General features: G+C 33.5%; 1 protein-coding gene and 1 long non-coding RNA gene across 2 annotated transcripts; both read left to right on the top strand.

Moving 5' to 3' along the window:
* The first annotated feature begins 4274 nt into the window (after window positions 1–4274).
* On the top strand, window positions 4275–10809 carry LOC149475998 (uncharacterized). Its single transcript, XR_016317994.1, has 3 exons — window positions 4275–4346; window positions 4732–4812; window positions 10176–10809. It is a non-coding gene; the product is annotated as an uncharacterized LOC149475998 (long non-coding RNA).
* On the top strand, window positions 6469–8034 carry LOC149475999 (uncharacterized). The gene is made up of 3 exons (XM_089713083.1): window positions 6469–6735; window positions 7153–7507; window positions 7787–8034. Exons 1-3 carry the CDS (start codon window positions 6583–6585, stop codon window positions 8014–8016), a joined length of 738 nt encoding a protein of 245 aa, XP_089569209.1. The 5' UTR covers window positions 6469–6582; the 3' UTR covers window positions 8017–8034.
* Window positions 10810–20762: the final 9953 nt, after the last annotated feature.

Below are 20762 nucleotides of genomic sequence, written 5' to 3'. Positions count from 1 at the left end.
GCTTATGCAGGTATAGTTATGCTCCAACATTAACGCTGTTAGACACAGCAATAGTGCAGGTATTGCCTAAAAAAATAAAAATATATTGTAAGAAATATCACGCGTGGTCAGTTTAAATATTAGTTTGAATGTAATAAGAATGTACTGCGATTCTACACAGCTACCTAATTGATGTAGGTAGTTGATAACAAAACGCAGCTAGTCAACGACTATTAGTAAAGTGAGGGTAGTTGGGTCGAACGTCGTATAAACAGCGTCCGAGCCCCTAGGCACGATTCGTACGAATGCGCCACGAGTCAAAGGAACGCGGCAATTTATAGTATTCGACAGCTAAACATGTTCGGACAGGAAACAGTGACAATTATTCATCCACAAAAATATTAAATGAAAAGTTACGTCTAACAATATACATATTACTAATAATATAGCTCTATTTGTCTCAGTGGCTAGGCCTCTAAGAATCAGCTCCATTGTAAAATGGCTGTAAAAACTCATAAAGGTCTGTCTTTAAAATATTAATGTTTCCAATCTTTAGTAACAAGACCAAATTCTTATTAAAATTAAGCTCTTTTAAAAGCTTTAGTAAGCTTAAACTAATATTTAATGACTGAGTGGCTAATCTTCTCTCTTGCATCACTAATCAGCCTTAAAAACATTAATGTTTATTTAATATAATTATGTGGCAGAGACCCAGCTAACAACAGTGAGTTTGACAAGAAGAAGACAAGTAGAAGAAGTTAGAAGTGGACAGTAATTTAATTATAATATTACACAATACCTGTGTTAACTGCTTGTGATGGTAATATATCTTTTGAGGATGACGCTTGTTCCAATACTGAATTACAGCCAAATTGTTCTGTAAAGCATATATTTTTAATACCATATTACAACAACTTAGAACAAAAATGTTGTGTGGTTCGCGTGTATCGCGGCTGCCGAGTAGGTATACCTACTCGGCAGCCGACCGTCACGCGACATGCGCTACACAAAGCAGTGTTCGGAACCGTTCGAACAGTTTCACTTTTACCGTGGTTTCATAAAACCACACAACAATTTTTTTACTTGATAGTTGAAATCAAACTTCAAAATAATATGTGCCTGGAATAAATGCTCACATATATTTGCGTCGATATTGAAATAGGAGAGCGATTTTGTTTCAGAGAATACAACTGAAATATCATTTATTTTCAACATTTAAGAAATAAGACTAAAGATCTTAATGATTACGAAATGGATGGTGTTTAAAGATTTAGGTGATTTAAAAAACTCTTCACTCATAATAATTACAAGATAATTAGTATATTATAAATTAGTTTCATTATATGAATATTACGGAGTCTTTAAAAATAAGATATTTGGAAGTGCTAAATATTATTCAGTCAAATTTCTTAAAACATATTGAAGTACTTACTAAGAATAATGAAGAAAACGACAATAAAAGAAATTAGTACTTTATTTTTTAAATGCTTTCACTTATTGTAATATTACATTTTATATACCTAAAACAAAACTGTCCGTGCACATAATTTTCAGTAGAAAGTTTTGAAAGCCTGAACATAGGGCTCGATTAAACGCACTTTCACCACACTTTCACGAGAACTAGAAACTTCACACGATTATCAACAAAAAACTAAAATGGAACTAAATAAGTATAGGTCTACCAGAATCTGATGGCATATTTATATTTAAAAAATAAAAGATTTTCATGTGGCAACTTTATTTGACAACTATCAAATTGGTTGTCAAATTATTTGTGTTGATGATTAATTTTTAGGATTTTGTCTTCAAAATCTTCGAAATGTCGATAAAACCGCTGCGATCACAAGCAAGAGGTGTTGTTTACAATGTGCATAGAAAAATATTCGATGAAGAAGGGTCAAACACATCACAATTTTCAATTTTAAAGCGCGTGAAAGATTATATTGCTAAATTGGACTTACCCGTTTTGATACTTTAAATTAAAAATGTTATAAATAGGTAACTATAATATTGTTTGTTGATTAAAATATAATTTTATGAAAACTTATTACAGGAGCCAATTCGGCTATTTGTCAAGTCCAAGGTGTACAAGTCAATTTTATAATGTGTTAATACTTACGAAAATAAACATGATTTTATTTTATTATTGTTTTATTTTATAAAAAATTATAAACACTCGTTAAATATAAATAAGTTTTGATCTGCATTATCATTACATCCATATTTTCACATGCCATAATGATATATATAAACTCAAACTCAAACAAACTCAAACATTTATTTATTCAATTAGACTTCTTCTAGAAGCACTTTTGAAACGTCATTAAGTACATGTTTTTAACATTTACCATTTATATTCAAATATAGGTATGTGTAAATACATAATATTATGTATTACCTTTAGAAAAGTAATATGTATATTATACATGTAATAAGTACCTACATAATAATTATTACGCGGATATCTCAATATTAAATAAAGTATTATCCACTTGTGTAATGTGACTAATGATATTGAGGACAAAATAAAAAATACACAGTATCAAGATCGTTCAGTCCATTTTCCCTAGGGATGCACACTCAAAATTTTGATTTCCCTATTTGCCATCAGATTCTGGTTTACCTATAAATAAACTTCACATATAGTAGCCGCCATTTTGTGAGAGCAATTGTGATGTTTACAAACAAAATATTTTCAGTTAGTCAATGTTACCAATTAATAAATCATATTTAACACTTTTCATGTAAATTAATAAACGTACTGGGTGCGCACGGTATAGGAGGAATAGGCAGCAAATTATTAAGACTGGCGTCGATCAGAACGAGCCCGTTTTAAATAAAAGTACGAAACCTGATTATAGGCGTCCTATCGGCGATTATGATGATTTTGATGAAAGTTATGTCCAAAATAACAAGATAAATTCTTCTCCTACTGAGGTGTCGCAAAATACAAAATTTTATTGTACTCGTTCTGGAAGAGTAGTGCGTCCTCCAGACAGATCTTTATTAACTATATAATTAATGTGTTAGTTTAATATATTTAAAGTGAGAATATAAAAAAAAGAAACAAAAAAAAAATAGTATCGGATGATGTAGTATAGGAATATGTGTATATCGAATGTTCTACTATTGTTTGGCTTTTGTGTTAAATCTTGAGTATTTATAGGTTAAGTGCGAGTAATGTGTTAAACTTATGATTGTTTATAATTACCTAATGTCTATAGAATATCATACATGATGTTATGTTTTGCACTAATGGATAGATATAGATTATTGCAAACTAATTGATTGTTTAGCTAAACTTACTGTAATGAATGTACTCTATTGTTTAAGTGTATATATGGCACTCATTTTAAAATTCCACAAATCAGCTGCTAGAACCATAATTAATCCTGAAAGTAGACGTCTCACATGGAAAACTCCTGCCACTCACACTTATTTTGCTCATAAATTCTTCTCTTTCCTGGGTCCTTACTTATATACTAAAATAAACAATAAATTAAATATTTTTAAAATGAGTAGATGGAAACTAAAAAAGTCCCTTAAAGTATGGATGCAAGGCCTAAACTATATTCAGACTGAAGAGCTTTTGAAATCAGTAGCATGAAACAACTAGAAAAATTACTTTCAATTCAATTTACTGATGAACCCACAGACATACATACATACACACAAACATACACACACACCACACACGTCATACACACATGGACACGCACTCACTCGCATGTTTAAATTTGTATTGAATTTAACTATAGGTATAGAAGCATAAATTTATATGTTTTATCTTGTTATAAAGTAATGAAAAAAAATATATATATTTGTTTTTGTATAGAAGATTTTAAAATGTAATAGTTTATTTTTAGCCTAAGGATAATGTACCACTGGAAGAAACTTGTTCCCACGACACAGGGAATCCTAGTGTGGGAGCAAGGGTTTTCAATTTCTATGTACGTACCTATCTTATATGTTGGAAATAAAGTTATTGTTTATTGTTATTGTTTATTGTTAAGTATGTTGTATATATATAAGGTTCATTGTAAAATTAGTATCGTTCGTCAGCAAATTATTTGATTATCCTTATGTTATCTCTTAATCAAATATAATTAACTAGTGGTCCGCCCCGGCTTCGCCCGTGGTACATGTTTACGTTTTCTCTACATAAGAACCATCCTCGTACTTCCAGGAATATAATAAAAAAAGAATTATCGAAATCGGTTCAGCCGTTCTCGATTTATGCGCTTACCAACACATTTTGCGATTCATTTTTATATATAAAGAAGAAGAAGATGTGTCAACTGATGACTTAAATCTTATTGCATCAAGTTCAAATGCACCAGAACATTCAACTTTCAAAAGGAATATAGGTATTTTTTTAATTATCTATATATCTGTATACATTATTTGTACAAGTGTACCTTTTTTTGTACATAATATGATATGATAAGAGTACATAATTAATACAATGGATAATTTTGAATAAATTTAAAATCTTTGAGTACCTAAATCATCTGTACTCAATAAAAATTACATTTGTGGTGGTTGTGGGGATTCATTAATTCATGATATCCCCTTGAATAGATAAAAAGTATAAGGGCTTATCGATATTATGTCAATATTGACTTTCACCTAAATTAGTTAATATTGATAAATAATTAAAGAGTTTGAATTTGAGATTATGTCATTGAACAACACACTTAACATCATTATCCTCAAAATAGTTTTTGAAACATATACATTGATTGATTTCAGTTCAAACTGTTTTTAAAATGCCAGAAACTACAGTTTTGGTTCAGAATTATAAGAGATCAAAAAGCTGCAATGAAGCAAAAGGTAAATTGTTCATATTTTATAAATAGTTGCATCCTGCAGTTTTATCCATGTAAATAAAGTTGTGTCAGTGGGTTCCATTAAAATCGGTGAAGCTGCTCCAGAAATTAGCCGGAACAAACAGACAGACTTACAAGCCAAAATTGTAAAAATTACTATTTTACGGCCGCTTTCAATATTCGATCGTGAATCTTAGATTTCTATTGATCCAGATTTTATCCGATCCGTCGATTGATGTTGAATCTGCATTTCAATAAGCCGATCTCGTCTCCAAATCCATTAGAAAAAAGGGATTGGTCATAAATTTGCGCCCTCCTTAACGTTTTGTTTTACGCATTTGCAGTAAAAGAACATCAGCAATTGTTAATGAGTAAAATGGTGTTTGCTTTCTTATAGCTAATCTATTTTATGTATAATCACAAGAAATTGCATACACAGTAATAATAATAATTGATTGCAAAGTTGCAGCGGTAAAGTACTATAACGTTAACGTTAGATTAGTAACATACGTTTTGTTGAAGAGGAACGGAACGTCAGTCAATCGCAAACGTCAGTCAGTCAGTTTGACATTGGCAAAATTAACTTAAATTATATTATTATAGTCTCAAGTTTGTTTGTTCCTTGGAAAGAAGAAAGTTAAATAAAAAATGGAGTCAGAGGCAGAAACTGTAAGTAAATAATTATACTAAATATACGTGCAATAAACATTCACGTCCACAAATGTATAATTTTCTATGTAAAAGATAAACGCGTGGCGCGGTATTTCGCGCCATTTCGTACAAAACTTATTAGTCAGTTCTTTAAAGAAACGAATCTTCAATGGCGGCGCTTATCATTCCCTCTCGCTCACACACGCCCGTACGGTATGCAAAAAAAAATAGGGCAAAGTAAAATGTATTTAATTTTCCCTGTTATAATTTTTAGAAGAAGTGTACAAATACAACCCTCGAATTTAAGGGTTTTTGTGGGGGGGGGAGGGGAGGGGGGAGTGGTGGGAATCCCTCCTCCAAAGGGGGGGGGTGAGGAGTCACTTAGTTTCTGAGATATTGGAGTTTAAAGTTTTGAGAATTGCCTTGAAATTGCAAAAAAAAATATGGACAAGAAATAATATGAACTTTTCTTCCTTCCATTCCCACTTGTATAGTCCCAGCAGTGGGTACTTATATGGGCTGATGATGATGATGAATCTCAAACAAAGAAATAAAGAAATATTTAAAGAAATGTATTGCTCAAAATTATAATTTTCAAATTTGACTACCTGAATTTGACTACCTGTCGACCCCTATGCGAAACCCGATCATAAATTTAGAATGACAATTATGTATTTGCTATAGTAAATAATATTTTCTTTAATAATATATTCTTTGGGGAAAGTTGTTCAGTTTATGGGCTAATTACGAGACTACGAGTATTAATGGGGATTTTGTTGCGTTCTGTATATGTCATTTGATAGTTCATATAAATACACAAATATCATAACAAAACAGTTTGTCAACAAACAAATTAAAATAATTAACAAAATAATAAATAAAATAATTATCAATTTACGTTATTTTTATTTTCTTTTTTGCTGATCCTACCATCTGTCAAAGTCAGCTTTGGCCGCCATTGAAGATTCGTTTCTTTATTGAACTAGCTAATACTAAGTTTTATTTTATTTGTTTGTAGAGTAAAACTAAACCTCTTTCGAAGGAAGAGACGAAAGGGCTGCTCTCCTTAATTGAGGGGAGCAAGATATTGTATAACAAGAAGACCAATGCCACCAGTAATAAAATGAAGATAGAAGAATGGACACGGATTGCAGGGGTCTTCAATGCAAATATAGGCACCTGTCGCCGTACACCACAACAACTGCGTCTTAAGTGGGAAAACTTGAAAAAGAATTCGCGAAAGCGCATTGGTCTCATGCGGATGGAACGGATAAAGGTAAATTAAGTTTAAAATAGATAAACCCTAAAAATACAAAACTTGGACTAGCCTTGCCTGCTTGTTAGTCTAATAACTAGACTAGTGGTTGTAAGCGACTGCTGAGCATGAGGTATTAGTCAGTATTTTCAGGTTGGGCAGTGTTTTTAAGTTTTAACATTAGGAATTTCTCAGTAGCTGCCCGGAGTCTGGATATGTGCCCGGTAGATGGCAATAGGCTTGCCTTAAAACATAACTGGCAAAATGTGGGTGTGCCAGGGTGTGCTACCGCTGCTCAACCTGTTGGGGAATACAGGGCATGATGTTATGTTATATTTTACTTATAGTTAAGTAGGTACTGTAAATGGTAGTCCAGAACATGTTGATGAGGAATTTTTTTAAATATATAATTAATGATTATGTCAAATTATGTTCCAGACTGGAGGTGGGCCACCAGGGTACTTTCCTCCAGATGAGATCCTGGACAGGGTAGCAGCATTACTGGGCAGCACTGGAGAGGGTCTCACAGTGAGGTTTGGTGGTGATGCTGAGCCCCAACTTATTGGTGATAGTGATGGTGATGGGAGTGTTGGGACAGCTTATATTGTGCCAGCTGATCATCCAATGCTATTGATTGACACTCCATTGCCTGTGGAAAATCCTACGCCGTCCATGGATTATACATCTGTGTCCATGGGCAATGAAGTGCCAGCCAATGGCATTGGGGATGAGTTGGTGTCGCTGGGTACGCCCAATATCCATTCCATTGAAAAAAGGAATTTCAAAACTAGTGGTAATATCCTATTACATAATAATAATGTGATACTTTGCATGTTTGTTACACAATAATGCTTTATTGGCTCAACCAATATGGATAAAATTTTGGCACACAGGTAGACTATGACCTGGAACATATATGTTAGGTACCTACATGAAGATTGTGAAGATGAATAAACATTAAAGTTTGTGAGGATGGATATTTGATACTTTTCCATGCAAAAACTACTAAAAGAATTTTGATGAAATTTTAAACATTATGTTTTCCTATATTTAATGCATTTTTGTTTTACAGGTGGTGTTAAGCGGAAGCTACTGAAGCCAGACAACGGGTGTCAAGCTCGAAACAAGGCATTGGCAGAGTATTATAACATTAAAAAACAAATGTTAGAAACTAAAATGAGAGAGAAGAATGAAACTTTATTATTACAGAATAAAAACTTAACGCTAGTAAATGAAAAATTAGAGTTAGAAAATGAAAAATTAAAATTAGAAATAAGGAAGCTGAAGGGTGAGGATTTTTAAAATTATATAATTTCGTGTAAATATATTTTATGTAGGTATGTAACTAAATAAACTATTTTGAAAAATTAATGTTTTATTGAAATTATCATTGTTTAATAATTTGAAGCTAATAAAAGGTATGATAATAAAGACAAAATGTTAATGATAAAAATCTAATCAAAGGAATTTACAAATTATCTCAAGACAGACTATTCATATTTTTGTAAAATAAATAGGTAGGTAATAAGTTTTAAAAATAATTAGAAATCAGTCCTTGTCTATTTCTGATATCATTTTCAATACTGTCCGAATTCTCTGATATCACAGTAGTTTCATTATCGTCTGGCATTTCTACTTCAGGGGGTACTTCTTCAATGTTATAATTTCTGCAGATATTGTGAAGAACAGCTGTAGCAATTATAACTGTTTGTATGTTATATAATGACAACCGCATGGTCAAGGATATTACTGGGAAGCGACGTTTCCAGACTCCAAATGTCCTAAACAAACAAATACATTTTTTTATAAACTTGGTTAATAAAAAGTAAATGAATAGGTAGGTACTTAATTTTTATAATCTCTAGTATAGTGAAAGCTTTATAAAATGGTGATTTTACCTTTCAATTGTGTTTCTAGTTTTTATCTGGGCCTCATTGTAGTTTATTTCCTGGGCAGTTGCTGGGTTTAACAAAGGTGTGAGCAAGTAAGGCCGGTTTGGATAGGCACTGTCCCCGAGCAACCAGCGATTTCCTAGAATACCATCTTCACACTGGGCTGTAATAAGAGTTAGATACATTAGAAATTCATATTATTTTAAATGTTAATAACATTTAAAAGGGCAATAAACCCAATATTACTTACCTTTTAATACTGACTGATTAAAAATTGTAGCATCATGAGCAGAACCAGGCCACCGAGCAACAACATTCATTAATTTAAGGTCTGCATCACAAACGGCTTGGACATTGATTGAAAAGTATCCTTTCCTATTTCTATATTCCTCTCCTATTGTTGAACCTGAAATACATAATATTTTATTTTATTTGTTGTAGCAAATGTATGGCAACTTTCTAAACAAATAGTAATTAAGTAAATTGCAAATTTTTTATTGATAACAAATCAGTACTTGTATACCTACATGGAGACTGAATGTGTACATGTGTACAGTCAATAGCACCACATACTCTAGGAAATTGAGCTATGTTATAAAATTTATCTGTAGTTCTAGAATGCAGAAAAATATATTTGTTATACAATCTAGCGATAGCAGCAGATATATCTGCCACTATTCTACAAGCTGATGATAAGGATACTCCAGCAAAGTCGGCCACTGAATTAAGCATTGTACCCAATGCATAAAATCGAAGTGCCAATAAAAGTTGATGCAATGGTGGTATACCATTATTCCTGAAAATGATAGGTACTTTAGTTATGTATCCAATTTTCAGGTTATGTTTATATACATTTTGAAGCAATTTGAGCAAACAAATAAATTTCTTACCGTCTTGATTTCACTTTGATATAGGGCATTATTTCATTAAAGACAGATTCTACTGAGGCTTTGTTCATTCTGAATCTGAATGTAAACTCTGCGTCAGTTAAACTTGCCATGAAGTTTATTCGTCGAAAAGTTTTTGAGGACACAGCTCTCTCTTGTTCGCTGTCGCTACTATCCCAATCCGACAGCTGAGCTAATAATTCAAGATCACTATCACTATCACTTGAAAATATTTCCATTTTCACGCCTTTTATCAATACAATCGGTCAAAATTGGAGGATCACAAATAAAGATCTATAACGTTCAAAAATCGATTTGTCAAAATCAGAGATCGGTTAAAGAAAACACCATACTCTCACTTTCATACAAATACCAATCTAAAAACCCGATCGGCCCTCCCAAAGATGGATTGAAAAAAAAGATCGAGTTAGCGATCCATCGATCGGTTATTGAAATACTAAAAGTAGAAAATGGATTGAAATATCAATCTCGACCAGCAAATTAGGGATTGAGATTCAATATAGAAAGCGGCCGTTAGTATATCTACCGTGCATATATCCATATGCATTTAGTAAATAGTGGTAAAAACAGACACTCCAATTTTATTTTTGGTATATAGATTTTCACCATAAGATTTCCTCCTTTTTTTATAAAAAATGATTAGATTTTTATCCCTTTTCAGATATTACCCGGCATTTGACTGTAAGGGATAAACGCTTGCTAAAAAAAATACAAAATACAAAGGTTACAGTAAAAAAATTGGCATCTTCATCTTTGAATCTTGATAAAATTGATTCGGATGTACAAGTCAATTGTAATGAATGCATTAGCAAATCAAAAGAAGAGACCACGTGGCAAGCGTTGGGGCTTAAAAAATAAAATAACATCATTGGCAATCTATAAGAGATCTCCAAAAGCATATAGGTACATGCAAAAAGTTCTCCCTCTACCAAGTGAAAGAACTTTGCAGAGAATGTTGAAAGAACTTCATATACAACCAGGGATATATGATAATATTTTAAATAACCTTACACATAAAACTACACAATTAGAAGATCAAGATAAATATTGTGCAATTTTGTTTGACGAAATTGCGCTAAAAAAGCGTTTAATTTATAACGAATTTGAAGATAAGGTGGAAGGTTTTGTTGACCATGGCCCTGGAGAGGGCATGGAAAGAACCAATCAGTTGGCAGACGATACCCTTGTATTCATGATCCAGGGCCTAAGATTCAAATTCAAACAGCCAATTGACCATTATTTCGTAGAAGGTACGATATCCTCCCAAAAGTTAGCCAGCATTATAAAAACAGTTAAGTGACAGTTGTATGCGACCAAGGCCCTACAAATGTAGGAGCCATCAATCTTAGATTACAAAATAAAAGGCAGATGGAGCATGACAATCATCCACCGCCCTTTTCATAGAAAATACGAAATCAAAAACGAATACGAACCTCCGCCAGTGCTATAGCGATTCTAGTGTCATGCAATACGTCAAAAGGGGTTTGCGATTTTAGTAAAAAAATGCTGTCTTTTGATATTAAAACGCTGTAAAATTTGTTCCCGAAAACAAACAAAAAGATAAAACATCGTTTTACAGGTTTTCTGTAGATTATTTGGCTTATATTTTAATTTTGTATACAAATAATAATTTCAATTTTTCTATATTTAACCAGTCTTTGTGCTTCTTTTCATTAAACTTTAGTTTATCACTCGCATTTCAGTTTCACGAACATCGATTGCTTTTTTCTTTAAATCCATTTCTTTCTCTTTTATATTTAAATATTTAGTCATTTTTTCATCTTTAGCCTTCTGGTTTTCTTGAATTTTTTCTAAAATTTCCATACTTTGAATGTGTTGCTGGTTTCTTGCAGTTTTTTAACGTCTGCAACCGGAGTTGTTTTGAGTTTTGGAAAGTCATCAACTGGTGGTAGATTCTTTTCGTTGGATGTAGCATCTACTTTTAATTTTTTACTCTTACTAATGTTCTTTGATCCGGTTATATCATGCTTTCTTTTTTTTTCACCTTTTTTTTTTCAAGTAGGGAAATCTTTTTAGGACTTATGATTTCCAGGTCCCAGAAAGCAATCATGTAATCTGAGAAAGCAACTTTAAGCGTCTTGGGTCACCCACCCGTTACGCTAAATGTGGACTTCAACTTCAATGACATCGAAGAGGTTTTTGAAGTCTACGACTATCTTACGCCTGATGATGCCAGGAGAGTACTTCAAATACGGGAAGAGAGGGGATTTTTAATCGAGGAGTTCAAGGCAGCATTTCTACAGTCTTTTCGGAGACAACCAGTTATTATATTAGTTACGTCACTAAACGGAAACTTTGGTAACGCCCCACCCCTCCATCAACTGTAGCAGCAGTCGGAACCCAGTCATTGCGTGAATCACATCTTTGTTCTTGGCGCTACACAGTTAAAACGTAATCTTTGAATTGCATAAAGTTTGTGTTTGGTGTAATTTAGTGATAATCATTATGGATATTGAAGAAGAAGGTATGTTGGTACTTCATTAAAAATGTTTATTTTGGTTATTACAATTGATAAAATAACATTCCACATCATAAACTTTCTGCATTAAAAAATGCATTTTTTTTTGTAAAAAATTTAATTAAAGATGTTTTTGTTTGAGAGTTAAGCCTAGTTAACTTATGATTTTGGATGTAATGTAAAATTTCATTATTCTTGATAAGGTTTTCAAAGGAAAATATCCCGCAAATACACGCCATTTTTTTAAATATTTTTTTATAATCAGAGTAAGTCGGAATCGGGTTTATTAAACAATGTTTTATTTTCTTTTTTTTATTCCAGAATCACCAGTGATGTCGATGGATATGACTAGGAAATCACTCTATGAAGTCATTAAACAATGTTCGGACCGGAAAATAGACCAGAAGTTTGAGTTTTTGGAAAATCGTCTTAAAATAATGACAAACTGTCCTGAAAATAAACAAGGTTCACTGAGACATGCCTTAAAAACTTTTAAGTTTCAATTCAAACAAAAATGGGCAGCCGCCAGTAATAAGGAAGAACGCTTCTTTACAAAAAATGGACATTGGCTCAATACTTCTATAACACTACCTACGTGGACAACAAGAAAGCCCGGACGACCAACAAAGGATTTCAAAGAATCGAGCGATCAAACAAAGAGGCGCAAAACAAAGAATTTGAGAGAACAGGTACCTTGTGAACAGTTAACCTATGCAGCCCAAATGAGTCAGCGTGCTGCCGGATATAGTGACGCGTCTAAGGTTATGAAAGATATGACTTTATCGCCAACAAGAGCCAAAAAATACAGAACTCGGTTTACTTCTGCTCAAAAAGAGATAGTTAAAAAGCATACACCATCACAAGCATTAGCTATTTTTGTGGAAGCTGATATGACAAGAAAACAATACGAAGTTATTCATGCTGCCAACACGAACATTTATCCTTGTTATTCACTTGTAAAAAAGGCAAAGAAAGACTGTTATCCGCGCGAAGAGTCGATAAGAGTTACAGAAACAGGTGCTGAAATAAACTTGCAGGATCTTTTAGACCATTCAGCCACACGGTTGTGTATGTACTTACATGATGTACTCGAGAGTATAACTGAAGAAGAAGGAAACTCTTTAGAGCTATTATCAAAATGGGGTTGTGATGTGTCTCAACAACAACAATTTAAACAAAAATTTGGCGTCGTGTGAATGGATCTATGTACGTTGTATGGTCACTATTTATACGTTAAGACGTATACGGCAAAAAAACGTGCAGGACAATGCCGTGTGAACGAAGCCTTACGCGATGATTGTAAACAATGTTTAGATGAATATAATATTCGTTTATTATCATTAATTCCCGCCGCGAAACCTGATTATAAAAGCCTCGTTGCATTCGAGTCTTTGTATAGCAGGATTAAAAGAATTAAATCTCAATATTCGCAACCAAGTCAGTCACACGGAGATTATTAATAATTTGCATAAAAATAGGCCTAAATTACCGCCTATCGAATTAGTACCATTTTCGGGTGATATTCGCTCATTTCTGCTGTTTCTTTCGAATTTTGAATCAATTGTTCATAACAATCCCGGCCTTACAGATGCCGAGCGTTTATATTATTTACTAGGTAAATTAACGGGGAAAGCCACAACTGTTATAGCTGGTATAACCCCCTCCGCTGAAAATTATAATTTAATTTTACAAACTTTAAAAGATAAATATGATGATAAACGTATGTTAGTTTCCGCGTATTTAAATCAAATGTTTGAACAAGCGGCAAAGAAACGTCGGAAGTATCGGTATTTTGAAAAGCTGCTCATTGGCACAACGACCAACTGATGGTAACGTAGGTTCCACTGCCGTTGAAAGCGAAGATGAAACTCAAACATCTGATACTTTGGACTCAAATTCATCTACTGTAAGACAAACACAAAGGAATAAAAAAGCTAACCAGAATTCGAAGTTCGAAGAATCTTTGCTGAACGTTTTATAAAAAATGATTAGATTTTTATCCCTTTTCAGATATTACCCGGCATTTGACTGTAAGGGATAAACGCTTGCTAAAAAAAATACAAAATACAAAGGTTACAGTAAAAAAATTGGCATCTTCATCTTTGAATCTTGATAAAATTGATTCGGATGTACAAGTCAATTGTAATGAATGCATTAGCAAATCAAAAGAAGAGACCACGTGGCAAGCGTTGGGGCTTAAAAAATAAAATAACATCATTGGCAATCTATAAGAGATCTCCAAAAGCATATAGGTACATGCAAAAAGTTCTCCCTCTACCAAGTGAAAGAACTTTGCAGAGAATGTTGAAAGAACTTCATATACAACCAGGGATATATGATAATATTTTAAATAACCTTACACATAAAACTACACAATTAGAAGATCAAGATAAATATTGTGCAATTTTGTTTGACGAAATTGCGCTAAAAAAGCGTTTAATTTATAACGAATTTGAAGATAAGGTGGAAGGTTTTGTTGACCATGGCCCTGGAGAGGGCATGGAAAGAACCAATCAGTTGGCAGACGATACCCTTGTATTCATGATCCAGGGCCTAAGATTCAAATTCAAACAGCCAATTGACCATTATTTCGTAGAAGGTACGATATCCTCCCAAAAGTTAGCCAGCATTATAAAAACAGTTAAGTGACAGTTGTATGCGACCAAGGCCCTACAAATGTAGGAGCCATCAATCTTAGATTACAAAATAAAAGGCAGATGGAGCATGACAATCATCCATCGCCCTTTTCATAGAAAATACGAAATCAAAAACGAATACGAACCTCCGCCAGTGCTATAGCGATTCTAGTGTCATGCAATACGTCAAAAGGGGTTTGCGATTTTAGTAAAAAAATGCTGTCTTTTGATATTAAAACGCTGTAAAATTTGTTCCCGAAAACAAACAAAAAGATAAAACATCGTTTTACAGGTTTTCTGTAGATTATTTGGCTTATATTTTAATTTTGTATACAAATAATAATTTCAATTTTTCTATATTTAACCAGTCTTTGTGCTTCTTTTCATTAAACTTTAGTTTATCACTCGCATTTCAGTTTCACGAACATCGATTGCTTTTTTCTTTAAATCCATTTCTTTCTCTTTTATATTTAAATATTTAGTCATTTTTTCATCTTTAGCCTTCTGGTTTTCTTGAATTTTTTCTAAAATTTCCATACTTTGAATGTGTTGCTGGTTTCTTGCAGTTTTTTAACGTCTGCAACCGGAGTTGTTTTGAGTTTTGGAAAGTCATCAACTGGTGGTAGATTCTTTTCGTTGGATGTAGCATCTACTTTTAATTTTTTACTCTTACTAATGTTCTTTGATCCGGTTATATCATGCTTTCTTTTTTTTTCACCTTTTTTTTTTCAAGTAGGGAAATCTTTTTAGGACTTATGATTTCCAGGTCCCAGAAAGCAATCATGTAATCTGAGAAAGCAACTTTAAGCGTCTTGGGTCACCCACCCGTTACGCTAAATGTGGACTTCAACTTCAATGACATCGAAGAGGTTTTTGAAGTCTACGACTATCTTACGCCTGATGATGCCAGGAGAGTACTTCAAATACGGGAAGAGAGGGGATTTTTAATCGAGGAGTTCAAGGCAGCATTTCTACAGTCTTTTCGGAGACAACCAGTTATTATATTAGTTACGTCACTAAACGGAAACTTTGGTAACGCCCCACCCCTCCATCAACTGTAGCAGCAGTCGGAACCCAGTCATTGCGTGAATCACATCTTTGTTCTTGGCGCTACACAGTTAAAACGTAATCTTTGAATTGCATAAAGTTTGTGTTTGGTGTAATTTAGTGATAATCATTATGGATATTGAAGAAGAAGGTATGTTGGTACTTCATTAAAAATGTTTATTTTGGTTATTACAATTGATAAAATAACATTCCACATCATAAACTTTCTGCATTAAAAAATGCATTTTTTTTTGTAAAAAATTTAATTAAAGATGTTTTTGTTTGAGAGTTAAGCCTAGTTAACTTATGATTTTGGATGTAATGTAAAATTTCATTATTCTTGATAAGGTTTTCAAAGGAAAATATCCCGCAAATACACGCCATTTTTTTAAATATTTTTTTATAATCAGAGTAAGTCGGAATCGGGTTTATTAAACAATGTTTTATTTTCTTTTTTTTATTCCAGAATCACCAGTGATGTCGATGGATATGACTAGGAAATCACTCTATGAAGTCATTAAACAATGTTCGGACCGGAAAATAGACCAGAAGTTTGAGTTTTTGGAAAATCGTCTTAAAATAATGACAAACTGTCCTGAAAATAAACAAGGTTCACTGAGACATGCCTTAAAAACTTTTAAGTTTCAATTCAAACAAAAATGGGCAGCCGCCAGTAATAAGGAAGAACGCTTCTTTACAAAAAATGGACATTGGCTCAATACTTCTATAACACTACCTACGTGGACAACAAGAAAGCCCGGACGACCAACAAAGGATTTCAAAGAATCGAGCGATCAAACAAAGAGGCGCAAAACAAAGAATTTGAGAGAACAGGTACCTTGTGAACAGTTAACCTATGCAGCCCAAATGAGTCAGCGTGCTGCCGGATATAGTGACGCGTCTAAGGTTATGAAAGATATGACTTTATCGCCAACAAGAGCCAAAAAATACAGAACTCGGTTTACTTCTGCTCAAAAAGAGATAGTTAAAAAGCATACACCATCACAAGCATTAGCTATTTTTGTGGAAGCTGATATGACAAGAAAACAATACGAAGTTATTCATGCTGCCAACACGAACATTTATCCTTGTTATTCACTTGTAAAAAAGGCAAAGAAAGACTGTTATCCGCGCGAAGAGTCGATAAGAGTTACAGAAACAGGTGCTGAAATAAACTTGCAGGATCTTTTAGACCATTCAGCCACACGGTTGTGTATGTACTTACATGATGTACTCGAGAGTATAACTGAAGAAGAAGGAAACTCTTTAGAGCTATTATCAAAATGGGGTTGTGATGTGTCTCAACAACAACAATTTAAACAAAAATTTGGCGTCGTGTGAATGGATCTATGTACGTTGTATGGTCACTATTTATACGTTAAGACGTATACGGCAAAAAAACGTGCAGGACAATGCCGTGTGAACGAAGCCTTACGCGATGATTGTAAACAATGTTTAGATGAATATAATATTCGTTTATTATCATTAATTCCCGCCGCGAAACCTGATTATAAAAGCCTCGTTGCATTCGAGTCTTTGTATAGCAGGATTAAAAGAATTAAATCTCAATATTCGCAACCAAGTCAGTCACACGGAGATTATTAATAATTTGCATAAAAATAGGCCTAAATTACCGCCTATCGAATTAGTACCATTTTCGGGTGATATTCGCTCATTTCTGCTGTTTCTTTCGAATTTTGAATCAATTGTTCATAACAATCCCGGCCTTACAGATGCCGAGCGTTTATATTATTTACTAGGTAAATTAACGGGGAAAGCCACAACTGTTATAGCTGGTATAACCCCCTCCGCTGAAAATTATAATTTAATTTTACAAACTTTAAAAGATAAATATGATGATAAACGTATGTTAGTTTCCGCGTATTTAAATCAAATGTTTGAACAAGCGGCAAAGAAACGTCGGAAGTATCGGTATTTTGAAAAGCTGCTCATTGGCACAACGACCAACTGATGGTAACGTAGGTTCCACTGCCGTTGAAAGCGAAGATGAAACTCAAACATCTGATACTTTGGACTCAAATTCATCTACTGTAAGACAAACACAAAGGAATAAAAAAGCTAACCAGAATTCGAAGTTCGAAGAATCTTTGCTGAACGTTTTAAAAGATGATTAAATGAAGACAAACATTTTGCGTTGTCCTTAGTTTCCACTTTACAGTCTACGACAGACGACGAAAAATTTCAAGCGAAAATAGAAATACTGCAAGTATGTCGAAGAATATTAAACTGAGAGTAACAGCAAAGGTTTTTATTATGTATTTAGAATTAATAGCTAAAGCAGAAGCTGTATCGTATATAGATTCATTTGATTCCGGTTTTTATGTGATCTTAACTGATTCTAGAAGTGCCTTACACACTTGATTACAGCACTTGATTAGCTGTACAAATAATGTTGAAGGTCTACCAATCGCTTATACAATTCAGAAAGATATATGTAAGATTTTGTCTTGTAATAAAAATATTAAATTACAGTTGATCCAATCCCACGTTGGATTATTTGGTAATGAGGTAGCTGATCGACTAGCTAATGAGGCAGCATGGGATGGGCCACTATTTGAATGTTCACCAACATGCTCAGATATATTGCATTTATTAAAAAACTATTGTATTAATATTTAGAAATTGTATTACTACCTATCACTAGAAAGTTGTATAATTTTGTACTTAAAGGAATTAGTCGTAGATCATAGATAATTTTTAGTTTGTACCTTAGATTATTAAGGGCCGATTTTTCAATCCCGAGATAAACAGTCTAATAACTACCCCTCGAATAGATTTATTCAATTATTTATCTAACTCATAACGGCTCGCCTATTTTTCAATCGTGATTTATTTGATGAATAACTATCTGACCAAATATTTCCATATTGGCAGCTCTGCTCTCGGAGTGGCGAAACAAACATATTAAATTAGTCAAGTTAGAGCGGGATAGAGTCAACTCTTGCAATTTGTCAACAACCGTCATTATGACTCACGTCAGGAGTGCACTTGTCTTCTATGATTGTTGATTGTTGTTTTGATTCGAGTAAAGAGTTTGGTTAAATTTGTGTTTCAATTTATATATTTTACGATGGAAACGACATACTTAAAGGCAGCGTTCGGCAAATTTTCAATGGCATGGTCATCAGTACTATCAAAAACATCAATTTCAATATGATTTTAATTGATAATAATTATATAGAAAGAGGTTTAATTGTTAATAATTCTACGCTCTATGCTATGACATACGAAAATATCCCAAATTTGACGCGTCAGTTGTCAACTCAAACGCCTAACCGTCGAATAGCGCGCTATCTGGCCTTTGGAGCGGCAAATAGATTTATTCCTCAAATAACGTAGTTATTCGATAGATAAGTCCTATTCGTCTATTGAAAAAATGAATATTTTGTTAACTGAAGAATAAAGTCTATCTAGCTGTTTATCTGGGCATTGAAAAATCGGCCCTTAATAGTTAATACTTAATCTTATTAAGATGTTCCTATGGGGATGACATATTCAGATTATGAACAAATCCTCTTTTTAAAAAATAAAGGTTATAAAAAAAATACATTAGTGCGAGAGAGATAAAAAATGGATTCAGAGCTTGTTGACTGTATCCCTTTAATCCTGATGCGATTAAATATACCAAATGCATATGTAAAAAACAACCGACCACCAATGATAATGCTGTTCCAGTACTTGGGAAATTCCTAACAATGGCAGATTTCCATAAACTGGTGGACTCGAATACTTTAAACAGACTTGAAAATGAGATTCCAGACCCAGAAAATGGTTTTCACAGAGGTTTAAGATTTACAAATTAAGATTAATTATTTAGTCAGGTTATATATGTTACGGCTAAAGGTAGGTGTGAACATAAACTTAAGATTAGCCGGCTAAACTTAGGTTTATCTTCGAGAAGTACACTGCGATGAGGGCAAAACGATTCGCACATCGTCTACAAGGAGTCTATGAGACTGAAGACTTTATAATGGCAACGTTATACAGGGTGTCCCAAAAGGTTACGTAGCTAGGAAGAGGGGTGATAGGGGTGGTCATGAGAGTCACCAGAAAAATAAAAAAAAAATTCCCCTCTGGGTATTAAAAAAATAAAAGGCATTTATAAAAAAAATTAAAATTTTATACCTTGTGAGGCGATTTTGCCCCCGATGACCTACAATTATTGGTATATTAAAAAAAAAATTGCTGTTATGCTATCGTCAATAACCCTTTTTCAAATTGAAATAAGAAAAACGATACATGTCTAACCAATATTTTAAAGAAAATTAAGTTTTTGTCCAATCAAGGACTTAGTAATTACGATTTCACTCAACTTCCTCTAAGTGTACTGAAAAAAAAAGTACTATGCAACTCCAGCGAGTAACTTAAAAAGATAGGTAATTTTATTGCAATTCCAAAATAGTAAAACACTTACTTGAAAAATTCTTATTAGGATATGTAAAGATAATTTTCGGGAACAATACCCTAGCAGAACAAAACATACCAATAACAATGTAACCAAACTAAACACGTTTGGTGGTTACCACGCGATTATCCTGCGAGACTTGCATTTTGTCGTAGGATGTTGCGCATGCATAGGGAGGACCCTCAATTTTTTAATAAAATACTGTGGTCAGACGAGTCTACTTTTAAAAAGGACGGATACATGAACCTACACAATTTGCACGAGTGGCACGTAGAAAATCCCCACCTACATAGAGAAGATCGGTCCCAATATCGATTTAAAGTGAACATGTGGACCGGAATACTAAATGGTAAATTAATAATAGGACCCTTTGAGCTACCTGAGGCACTGACTGGAGAGGCGTACTTACACTTCTTACAAAACGAATTACCAAATCTATTGGAAGATGTGCCGATGATCAGCTCCGTAAACTAAGTGAAACAGACAGTTTAAAAATGATGTATGAAATAGATGGATTATTTATAAAGCGCATTCACTCGGCGGCAGATAAACGTACGGGCCATATCTCGAGGTCCAGGTATCGGGGCAAGGAACGAGTGGTATCATCGTACGCAGGGAAGAAGGCTCTCTCACGCAATCCAAAGTGGTTGCATGCGGTGT

The sequence above is a fragment of the Colias philodice genome, chromosome 29, assembly GCF_061535455.1.
Source record: "Colias philodice isolate Cphi_HAF_F1 chromosome 29, ilColPhil1 Martin Lab GWU primary, whole genome shotgun sequence".
Taxonomy (NCBI): Eukaryota; Metazoa; Arthropoda; class Insecta; order Lepidoptera; family Pieridae; genus Colias; species Colias philodice.
This window is presented reverse-complemented; position numbering and strand designations above follow the sequence as displayed.